The sequence below is a fragment of the Corvus brachyrhynchos genome, unplaced genomic scaffold, assembly GCF_000691975.1.
Source record: "Corvus brachyrhynchos isolate BGI_N302 unplaced genomic scaffold, ASM69197v1 scaffold4, whole genome shotgun sequence".
Lineage (NCBI taxonomy): Eukaryota > Metazoa > Chordata > Aves > Passeriformes > Corvidae > Corvus > Corvus brachyrhynchos.
The window spans coordinates 52,431-64,565 of NW_008237878.1; the positions used below are offsets into that span (position 1 = coordinate 52,431).

At 47.7% G+C, this 12,135-nt stretch overlaps 1 protein-coding gene across 1 annotated transcript in view; it reads right to left on the reverse strand.

Moving 5' to 3' along the window:
• The window catches only part of IP6K1 (inositol hexakisphosphate kinase 1), a 36,556-nt gene that overhangs the window by 2,291 nt on the left and 22,130 nt on the right, over window positions 1-12,135 (reverse strand). The window contains 5 exon segments of the mRNA XM_008632140.2: window positions 1-262; window positions 1,102-1,277; window positions 2,582-2,766; window positions 3,376-3,586; window positions 5,766-6,111. The exon segment at window positions 1-262 is cut by the window's left edge and continues 41 nt beyond it. Coding sequence (XP_008630362.1) covers window positions 1-262; window positions 1,102-1,277; window positions 2,582-2,766; window positions 3,376-3,586; window positions 5,766-5,988 — 1,057 coding nt within the window. The 5' untranslated portion in view covers window positions 5,989-6,111.

Genomic DNA, 12,135 nt, shown 5'->3' on the forward strand with positions numbered 1-12,135 from the left:
GCTCCCCCAACATCCCCGCCCGGCTGTCCTTCCCGTCGTAGATGATGAGGAGAGAGCTGGAGTAGAAGCGGTAGGAGGCCTGTCTCTCCAAAACCGCCTTCAGGCTCCGCAGTTTGGCCAGGACAGGCTCAAAGAGGTCCTTGCGCAGCTCAATGCCGTTGTGGAGATACTGGTAGAGGGCATTGCGGAAGCCTTCGATGGAAAGGCCGCGGCCATAGTATTTATTCCTGCATAAGTAATGCCCTGTGTCCAGCTGATAGACCTGGAACACCAAAGGAAATGCACATCAAGTGGGAGCAACAGGCTAAGCCCTGAGCTGTCCTGCACTGACAGGGCAGGGGGAACTCATCCTGTCCCCCTTATGATTGGAGCAGGAACAAGACGCAGCTCTGGCCATTCCCTGAATCCCAAAGCTCATGGGAGCAGCCCGGGGGCATACTCAGGATGCCTGAGCACCAGTCCTCTCCCAGGACACCCAAAAGGTGGCTCATCAGTCCCAGTGCCCCAAAAGGCATGGCACAACTGACCCCAAGAGTTTAACAGCAAAGTCTTACAGCAACTCCAACAATCCCCTGGCAGTGGGACCTGCCAACATCTATTGCCTTTACGTGGCAAGTGATTAATGAGGAGTCCTCATTGCTTCAGAGTCCGTGGGCAGAGATCTGGGTTACAAGATCTGGTTCCTTTGGCAGGTGAGGAAATGAGCGATTATTGCACAGCAGCACCAGCAGCAAACCCTTGTGCGCAGGGCCCAGGCACAGCAGAGCAACTTTTTAACAATCAGTGCAGTACAGAAGGAAATGTCGGACACCTCCATCCCCGGGCACTGTCATTCTGGCTGAACACTAAGCCACAAAAATAATTTTATTAGAAATCCCCTAACTGTCAGTTAACAGAAGAGCTCTGGACAAACACACCACCTCAGGAAAAGAAGGCTCCTTTGTTTTAGGCTTAGAAATGAAGACAAAAATAGCATGAATGCTGGTGTACCTACCTGCAGTGGGAAGTTCAAATTCAGTGCTCAGCAGGAAACCCTAACTGGGAGGCTTAATGGAGCTGTGAAAAGGAAAGAGCAGCATCTGCAGCCTGGGGGATCCCTACCTGCATCCCACACACACGCACACCCAAGGTGGCTGAAGTGCTCTGTTCACACTTCTTCATCTGCCGAGCAGCCTTCTCCTCAGAGGCATCATCTCCGTGCTGTCTGGTCCCCATCTTCAGATCAAGCACGCAGGGAAACTTGAAGTGATGCACCACATTCTCCAGCAAGAGGAACTCTGGGATATGAGTCAAGGAGAGCTTACCCGCCAGAGACACCCCAGGGCCACCACAGACAGGGACTTGGGCCAGCAGGAGATAGGGCTGGGCAACAAAAAAATAGGAACCAAAGAACAGACAAGACAAACAGCTTGGTGAGTTGAAGAAAAGGACAAAACCCAAACAGTGGACCCAGGCTTTGACAGCTGGTAGAAGGAAACAGCCTAGAAAGTGGAACAGCCAACAGCAGGAAGGTCATGTGCATGTGTACTGGAAATTCAGAGGGGAAACTGAAAAGCTAAACACTGGTGTCAGGAAGGACAGAGTACAGTAGGAATTGCTGATCCATTAAGAGAAAGCTTAAAGTCTAATCAAATCAGCCATCTGACCATATGGATAAACAATACAATCCCCACAGACTGAAAACTCAAGGGTCAACTAATGGCAGGGTTGGCCTGTCCAGAACAGCAGCACTGCCCAATACACAGGGGGGAACTGGGGAGGTGACAAAGCCAGGAAACAGAACAGTAACAGGAGCTCTCGGTCACCAGCACACAGTGGGCAATCCCCCCCACATCGGGGCACAGCACTGAGAACACACCCCAGGCAGTCTGTACAGCAACTTGTTCCAAAAAGGGGAAAAAAAACCCCAAAAGTTTGCCCTAAGGAATCCCACAGGGCACAGATCAACATGTTAACACTGAAATGGGAACCAGAGCACAGCTGGATTAAACCTGCAAGAGAGAAACTGTGTTTGGTTTAGAAAGAGGAACTTCATAAAAATAAGGAAGTGTGCTTAAAAAGGAGAGGGCAGCCAAAGAGAATGACTTCTCTGCAAGTGATGCAAGCCATTTAAAAATAAAAGCTGGAGTCTCCAAGCACACACTTGAGAATTGGAGAAGGAAGCCCATGCACTTAAAATGATGAAGCAGCTATTAAAAGTAAGTTTGTTTCTATGTGAGGAAAACAGAATCCAGGTGAAACAAATTAACCCCACAAGCTGATAAGTCCAGCAAAAGCAGGAGGAAAGGCACAGAAAAAAACCCCCATCTTCAACCATATGAAGAAGTCAGTCACACTGCCTGGAGGTGGAACAACACGATCTTTAAGGTTGGTGCCTTCCAATCCAAACCATTCTATGATTCATTAGTGTCACAGTATGGGAAGCAGGAAGGAACAGCGAAAAGGAACATGTAACTCAACTGTGGTTGTGTGAGACACAGAAATGCCAAGGGAAATGCAGGCCTGGCTGCCTCAGGCACAAAACGGGTAAGGCCAGGGCAGCAGCAGCCTGACACACCCAGCTGTGCCTCCCAAAGGATACTGTACAGCTTCCGGTCCTTGGACTCCGACCGCATGCGGCTCAGCTGCTGCTTGTGGCAGCGCAGGCTCCAGGGGTTATAGCTGATCTTCTCGGAGCTCAGGCCGCTGTTCCCATCCAACATCTGAAATGGAACATCTGAGTGGATGTGCAAGTCCACCCTGGGACTCTTTGTTTCCTGGATGGTGCTGGTGTAAAGACAGAAGAAACCAGCCTGTTAGAATGCAGGAGTTCTTCACATACTTACGACTGTCACATCCTCCCTTGGCACACAACCATCTCCTATTCCTTCTCCTGCTGCACACAACACAAATCTTCTTAAAAGCAAATTCTCACCAATACCCTGGGCTGTGGACCCATGCTCTAGGCTCTGGTTGATGTAATATCTCTGCCAGGCTGTACTCTACTAATGGATAGAGCAAGCACGAAAACTTGTTTCTGCAAGAGCTCTGGCTGTGGTGAGGCAGCAAAGACCCATATTCAAAATACCCTGGGAAGAATGCCCTGGATTAATAACCAGGTGGACTGAAGAGTGTTCAAATCTACTCTATATGCTTTGGTTCCACATCTGATAACTGTTGGCAGTGTATCTTGTTGTGTCAGAAGCATTTCATCTGGATGAGTTGGTCCTGAACCTGGCAAAATTCCTGACACAGTCTGCAGTGCCAAAATGCGCTGGGCTATCAAGTGCACAACAGCCTGGCCACCTTAAGGAATTGCAAAACACCCTCAACCAAAGGAGTAAGGAAGAGAGATCTCCTGTTCTTCATGTTGTCACTGGGCCCTCCAAGTTTTACCTTTCAGTGCTGTCACTGGCCAGGCCAGGCTTCTCCTCCTTGTGCTCGGTGCCACTGCTTGACCTGTGAAGGCTCCGGCGCGAGTGCTTGCGCCGTGGCTGGTCCCTCTCTGGCAGATCATCCTGCTCCAGAGCCTCGTTCTCCACGTAGGGATAGGCCACCAGGTTAATGTAGCCATCACTGTCTCCCTCAAAACAGACAGACACCACACCTGCCAGGAAGAAGTAACACATCAGTTCTCCCGGTGAGGGAATACACAACCATTAGCAACCAAATGTTCAGCAGAAGAGATGAAAATGTAGCTCACAGAGCAGCAAAGCAAACCCAGAGCAATGAAAGAGGGGGAAGCTCTGCCACTGCAGGAAATAAGGACAAAAGTGCAGCTGGTAGGCTGAGGGTGTGATTGATTTCCTTCCTCAGTCTTGCAGCAAATGTCGTCAAACTGGAGAGAGTCAAGTGCAGTCTGCCAAGATGCTGAGGGGAGCGAAGCATGTGAAATAATACCTGGTTTGTTTGGGTAAGTACCTATGAAATCCTGCTGTTGACAGGAACATCACCGGCCAAGCAGGACTGTGCTTTCTCTGCTATAGCAGCTTTCCAGCATCAGAGCAATGAAGTACAGAGCCCTAAGGCTGAGGTGACACCTACCACTCTTACCATAAGTCAGCCAGTCTCACAAAAAAAGGACCTGCAAGGGCCCAGGGCTCCCTAGCAATAAAAACAGGGGCCCCTAGAAGCATAACTACCTCTGCCAAGTGCAGGCAAGCAGGACCATGTGTCCTGTCCAGTTTTACCTTTAGAAGACTCCTGGAAAGCACCACAGTCCAAGGGAAGTTATAGATCTTTCACAGCACAGACTCAGAATATATCTGGCCAGCCACACAGCAGGACCGCTGACACTTCCAGTTAGGGCTGACATCTTCATTTCTGGGACTGCCCCAGCCCTGAAAATGAGGCCATCAGCCCATCTCCTGATGTGCAATGACAAAATGTTTCATTAGCTTGTCACTAGTATTGACTAGCTGCCAGGAGTATCAAACAACAGATGCACTGAATCAAATGATTCATCACAAACGTGAGAAAACCTTGTCCTGCTCAGCTGATGCAGGCCATCCTGTTCCTGTCCTCCCTTTCTCCTTATCTACACAGGACAATGCTAACAAGGTTCAGGGGGTTCAAACACAACTCCAGAGCAGCTCAGGACTCCAGAATGTCACTACATAAATGCCACTCCAAGTGCTGCCTGAATGTGCTCTTCAAGATATCTCTGTGAAGTCTTACAGTAATATCTGAGTGCTCAGATAGAAAATATCCTCTCCCCCAGATCAGTAGGAAAAATTTCTGGTACTATTGTGAAACTGCACAGCATGAAATCTCACACTGGGATGGACATGCACATCCCCCTGCCATTAGGGTACCAGGAAGTATCTGACCTCAAGAAGACAACAGTCCATCTGGACTATCAGCTTCATTGGTTTTAAAAACACCCCCCCAGAAAACACTCACATCATATGGATTCTAGGAACTACACAGGCTTCAGTGGCGTTTTTGATGGGATACTAGAGCACTGTGTGGCCCCAGAGTGGCTGGAGGGTAAGAGAAGACCCATCTGTTTCAGACTGCACCCCTCACTCATGACCTGTGTGTAGACACTGCTTTGAGACAGTCAGGCTGCAGCCAGATGCAAAGGCAAGACCCTGAACAGATGGTGGTCCCAGCTGTCCATAAAGCACCACCTTCCCAGTGCCACATGGAGACAAAGCAGCAGAGGGAACAGGAACACTGAGCCCCACAGAAGGCTACCTGACCACATCACCATCCTGAACACAAATGCACAAGGCCGGAAGCCTATCGAGCTTCTGAAAGACACAGCTGAGCTGCCAATCTACTACTACGACACAGGCACTGGAAAATTCCACTCCTTCAAAGCAGCTGGGGACAAGGCTGCACCTCAGCACTGGGAAAGCTGTACTTCCTGCTTCAACAGCTTGCTGCTATGGGTCCATAAAGAGATTGGATGAGGAAGCAATAAATTATGGAACTGGAACGTGAAAATGCTCAGTCTATGATCTGGCCTCATTAGCTCAAGGTCAAGGCTGCAACTGACAATAACTTGGTAATAAAACTGCTTCTGTTATGCATCCATAATCTTAAACTATGGACTACAACTGTCACACTGCATGCTCTCTGTCTCGAAAGAGGAGCACATTCAACTCTGTGTGCCTACAAAAAAAAAAAACCTTCCTCCTTTCCAAGTGCTGCTATCAAATTGCCAGCCTGCAAAAGAGTAAAGTAGAAAAGTAAAGTAACACCAAAAGACAGCTGCAGGAAAATGGAAGGGCAGGTTCTTGAAAGCTGTAACTGCATTCTGGAATGCCCAGAGGCCTCACCTTTGTACTCAGGTGTGAACTCCTTCATTTCTGGGGGCAGGGACTCATAGAAGCGCTGCTCCCTGGTGATGAGGGGCTTGCAGACAGTGTGGTCATCGTAGCGCATCATGCTGCTGTGGCCGCCCACCTGGTGAATGAAAGGTTCCAGCAGGACCCCCCGGTCTCCGGATCGAGTGGCATTCTTGCCATACTTGCCCACTTCCATGGTTTGACAAACACACATTGCGTTGGGCACCTGTTGCACTCTTGGAGCATGGGGAGAGCCACATGGGCTGGGAGGGGTAGTTCAGCAGCAGTCAGGCAGCCACAGGGGGGAAATCCTGGCAATTTGCTTCCTTGCAGTGATCTGAAAAAGAAAAGGAGATTCCTGTTAGTAAAGGACGACTTACATTCACTCCCTGTTCACTTGGAGAAGCTTATGGTATTTATTTATATCTGTATCCTCTGTATCCTCTTCTGTTTTCTGTTTACATCCTGCTTGTTCCAGCATGCTCCTCACCACCTCTTTAATCCTACAGGTAAACAAACACTAATTCAGAGGCAGTCCCATGCAGAGCTCCTCCAATAGGATTGACAGCAGACAGGCAAAGAAGGAGATATGGCTATAATGAGCCTCCCATCTTTAGAAAATACTATTTCCTTCCCTGTTAGTTTTATCAGTAAGGCAGTGGAGCAGACTGAGCTACAGCCCACACCTGCCTATCAGTAATGGTGACTGACACAGGCAGTACAAACATTTCCAGAATCTGAATTCCACTCCTTGTGCCTCTGCATTTTTAACATCTAAATGACTAAATAATTCCTGCTCACCTGCTACTGTCACACTGTTTTCTCCTTTAGGGCTCACTGACATGAAAGATGCAGAGTAAGACAGTCATTCTGTCACTGTGTGTGTGCTGGAACTGAATGGATTCTGCTCAGATTCTCTCCCTTATTACTCCCAGCCTTTCAGGACAACAATTTTCTAATACTTTCACAGCACCTATACACACAAGAAGGCTCTGAGCTCTAGAGGTAAGGAAGATATATCACTAAATCCAAAGGAGATTACAAGTGCTTTAGAGAGGCAGATGCTCTTTTCATGTTTGCAGAGTGCCCGGTATAGCCACAGGATGATTGAAAAGTAAAGCTGCCCAAATTCTCTCCAGATGACTTGCCCTTTCCAGCTTAGATCACAGCTGCTCCTGAGGCTGCTGGGGAAAATGTCACAGGATTTCCTCACAACGATGAGTTATCCAAATGTTGGTTCAAGAACCAAGTGGTGACTACAGCTTCCGAATGCATCAAATTTCCAGTTTCTTTGCACAGCAGCAGCCAAGGGCAGCAATTTAAGAACTGAGGGATCTTGGAGGCCTGAACAAGGGACACGGCTCGGGTTGTTCCTCATCCGGCCGCGGGATGTCTCTGCAGCTACACAACTCTGCCAGGCCGGGGGAAGTTCTGGATGAACACGAGCTCATCTCCCCTGCTCCAATTCAACCATGTCAGAGATGAAGCTCAAAAGACTCAAAAGGAGGGGCGATACTTCAGAATATGTTTAACCCAATCTAACCCAAATTCCCCACAACAGGACAGTGCTTCTCTCTCCTTGTCTGCACATTCCCGCTCGTTTCCTCGCACTGGATTTTTGGGATAGTATGAGTGTACGTACATTTGAGTTGAATCATCTCACTGATCCCATGGAAAACATTTCCTTTTGTGGTTACACGACCACACCACCACATTCCGTGCAAGGGAAATAATGTGAATATTTAGCTGGCTTTTGAAGCAGAGGCCAGGGAATAGGAGGGAAAAAACCCCACAACACAAATGGTCCCTCTCTGTAGCAACTCCTGTCAAAGTCTGTTCAAGGCATCCCTCAAAGTCTGTCTCCCAAACTCACTCAGAGCCTAAGCTGTATCACAAACAAAAACATGCTGGGGATTTCTCTCCTCCCTCTTATTTGCTTTATCAACAAGAAGAAATTTCAGCAGCAGACACAGTCATAGATGTTTTAGTTGGGTTTAACATAGTTAATATCCAAGAACAAGCAAGGTACCAGCATCTGCAAGAGGTCAGCGCTTCCCAGATTCCAGACAAATATTTCACAGACTTAAGTCTTCCCTTCCTGATGCAGCTCTGTCTTGGATTCAATTTCTTTTATTTTGCCAATGACTAAAGCAGAGCTTTCAGCTGTTCCAAACAATACAGAGGACAAGCTTAACTTCACACCTTCCTGTAGTTTAAACTTCATAGGACAAGAGAACACAAGATTTATCTGTGTGACAGTTGTCACTCTCAGGAGATATGCACATGATGCTCAGGACTGCAGTCATCCAAGGGCTGCTGGGAAGGGGCTGTGGCCACCAAGTGTCCTGGGCTCACTGCCAAGTACCCCAGCACCTCCAAGAAAACCCAACATAACAAGTTTTGGATGTGCAGGCTCCCTGGGAGGAAGTGACAGCCACAAAAACAAAACATTCTGAGGCTGTGACACCAGAGAAGGAGCTGGGCATCAGGTGGGGACAGAGTCCAAAGCCAGACAACTGCTCCACACATGCATCCACACACTGTAGAGAAACAGTGACACAGGCAGTATTTTCCCACGTACAAGTGAATGTGAGAAAAAAATATTTTCTATCAAGCAGCATTTCAGAGGCAACATTTCTGAAGAGGAAGATTTCCACAGGGCTTGAGAAAGAGACACTTTACAGCCCAGATACAGCTTAGTGTTTTTCATCAAACTAACTCAAAGTAAAGGGTTATTACTAAACATGGACACTATCCACAAATAACAACAGAAGAATCCCAGCAGTTTCAAAACAAATATAAAGCAGAAAATTATTTGAAGTCCTGAATATTACTCATCCTTCATCTGTTAAACAACAGCTGAGTTCAACTATTTTAGCTGGCTTATAAAATTGAAAGTCCTTCCAACTAAACTGCAAAATGCAGTGTACAATCCAAGAAACAGCTTGAGGGAGACCGGTTCATTTAATCTGGTAGATCCTTTGGTATCCTCCACCACCACCAATATAGCTCAAGCAGCAGTTTAAACACCCAGGCCTGTTTAGCATCCCCTTCCAACAGACTGATCTCCTCTCCTTAGCAAGACAAAGTGTCCACTGAGCTTGACTCGGGAAGGGTGGGGGGTGAGGTTCAGGAGCAGAGTTATCCGTGACTACACAGACATACCACAGCCCATATTTCATTATCCTCCCCAGTAACGGACTCGTGCACTGGAACAAAATTTGCTCTACAATACTTAAGTCCAGACATCCCTGTCAGTGTATCTGCTCCAAGTCTGATGTGCATACCTCACTGTTCAAACACTTTTTGGCAATAAGATGTGTTTTCTTGTAGTAACACACATTTCCAAACAAAATTCAGTAAGACATTCAAGATAACTGCTCTTCCTAGCCCATTAAGTGAGGTAAATCCCATCCCCAAAACCAACATCACCCTCCAGCAAGGAATATATCCCTCCATAGAAACAGTGCTGTGCTCTTCAAGACCCAGCCAGAGACCCCTTAGACATCACTGAACCCTGGCTGAAGACTGCAGCTGTCTTACCAGACCAAGGAGATGCTCCTGCCAGTTCACAGTGCCAGAGAACAGGAACAAGAACAGGGATGTCTCCTCTGAGGGTGTAACTCAAAGGGAGACAGAAAAATTAGCCTTGGAGGTCACCACATGATGAGAGGTGAGGGCAGGGAGCTGCACAGCCATGGGTGTGAGAATTACTGCTGAGCACACCATGATGCTGATGTCCCTACTCCCTGTAAGCCATCTTGTATGGGAACACTGGCAATGCTTCACAACTCACTAGTAAAGCTCCTTTCCTAAATGAAAAGGAGAACAAATGCTCTAAATTGTGATGTATCACACAGCAAGAATGCTGACTGCCCTAAGCAGCTTGCACATTTGTGTTTCCAGCACCGCCTCTCCTCTGACTCCATCCCCCAGGCCCTGCCGTGCCGAGGGCTAAGGCAGATGGCCACTGACGACTCTGGAGACAGGCCACAGGCGAGAGATAAATACAGACCTAAACGTCACAATGACAAAAGCTGGACTTCCCCTGAACAACCCCAGAGCGCTCAGGAGCAAAGCACAAGAATAGAAAATACCAGTATAGCAAAACAAGAGGACTACAGCATTTGGTCAAGTGGTTCCTGGTGAGCTAGACCATTAGCAAAGAAAAGCAGAAGCATCTGTGCTGAAAAAGCAGAGTTGTTTCTAGTCATGCTGGACTGGATGAGGTATGAGACAAAAACCCAGTCTAAGAAAGTTAAAAAAAAAAGTGTTTCCCACTGTACTATGAGATCAACTTCCCAGCACAAAAGCTGACCCCCACAGGTTTGAGACATGTCTGTCTAGTCAGCAGTAAATGGAGATGAGCCCTGGGATCTGGGCAGAGAACACAGCTCTCCAGGAACCTGCAGCAACACTTAGGATGTAATCAGAAACATTTGGCCTTCGTAGTATCCAGGAAGCTACAAACTTTCCTAGCCTGCCTAACACACATCTTTTAATCCTGAGCCTTCTCATGCATCTTGTCCAATACTTGAACTACCACCAAATACTCCTTTTCGGACAAGCTGCTCTCCCCATGACAAGTGTGGCTTGTCAGATTAAGGCCAGGAAGTAGAATACAATCTATATACATGCATCCAAAGTGAAACAGAAGTCTTAGGAAAAGCTGCTCAAGAATGCCAGCTGAGGAGGAAAATGGCAGCAGTGAGGCTGGGGGAGGAACCGCAGTGAACAAGGGCTTGGAGAGGACAATAGCCACTACCAGGCATGCTCCATCCTATGCCATGAGCTGAGCTTCCTTCACCAATCCTCTTTCTTCCTCAACAACAGGGCACAAATGCACCAACTGCCGCAGTGTTCACAAGGAAAGAGCCTGAGCTACTTAACATAGAGCTTGTCTGAACCTGGAGAAAAGGAAATAAAATAAAGCTTATAGTACAAGTCCTTAGACACACCCTATGTTTCTGGGTCCTAAAGATCTGAAGAAAGACTGATGGTTTTAGCTGGGAGAGCTCATTTTCTTCCTAGTAACTTGCATGGGGTTGTGGTTTGTTTGTTGTGCTGAAAACAATGCTCATAATAGAGGTTTTTTTGTTATTGGTGAGCGGGGCTAACACAGAGTCAAGGCTTTTTCTGCTTCTGATGCTGCTCCACTGAGAGGACACTGGGGGTGCACAAAGAGCTGGGAGGCAACACCCCAACTGGCCCCAGGGATATCCCAGACCATATGGTGTCAAGCATACAGAGCTGGGGAAAGAAAAAGGAAGGGGAGATGTCCAGAGTGATGGCGTTTGTCTTCCCAAGTCACTGTTACTGTGATGGAGCCCTGCTTTCCTGGGCATGGCTGAACACCTGCCTGCCCATGGGAGGTGGGGAACGAGTTCCTTATTTTGCTTCCGCATGCAGTTTTTGATTTACCTGTTAAAACTATCTTTATCCCAACCCACGAGTTTTGTCACTTTTACCCTTCCAATTCTCTCCCCCATCCCACCAGGAAGGGAATGAGTGAGTAGTTGTGTGGGGCTGAGTTGCTAGCTGGAGTTAAACCACGACAGACTATTTGTGCCATACTTCTATCACACTGATCACAAAGCTTCAGCACTTCTGCCAGCAGCCTGTGAGACCAAGAATTTTCTCCCCTTCTTTTCCTAAGAAAGGAGCGGAAGCCAAGCCTTTTCAGCTCTTTCTGAAGAAAGAGAGGCTGAGCCATGCACTTTTAACTCTGGCTGGAATGCTGAAACCACTTGCTAAAACCAGTGCTTAGATCTGCGGTTAAACAAGGCTTTTTTTTTCTTAGAGGCCAGATTAGCAAGAATTGCAAAGGCCCTTCTGCTGTCACCTACGCATAAAGCATAGCATGCTTTCCGGGAGGGATGAGGTACTGGGAGTCCTTGTTAGGGATTCAGACCCAGGACACAAACAAAGCCCAAACTTGAAGCTGCACCATTTCAAAAGTAGCCTCTCTCTCTGTTTTCCTCTCTCATTTTTTTTTTTTTTTAAGCCAAGTCTTAGCACACAATCATGAACAGGGAAGGTTTGTCACATTCAGCAACATACGGAGCAGGTACTCTGCAACATTTTGTGAACACCTGTCAAGCAGCTGTCTGTACGTGTGGGTAACCCAAGCTGGGGCTCAAATGGCCTCTTCCAGCTTGTATTCCTGTCTGGCCTGATGCTGGACAAGCTGGCACTACTGTGATAACATCATGCTGGGGAGCAGTGGAGGGCTGCACGTAACAGGGATAATATGATTTAATTCCCTTGCTCTTTTCTCCAGGCTTCCCCTTCCTCACTGGAGAAACGCAGCACACTGGCTGCCTGGGGATGTGCCAGTCCTTGTCACTGCTATCAGTGTCAC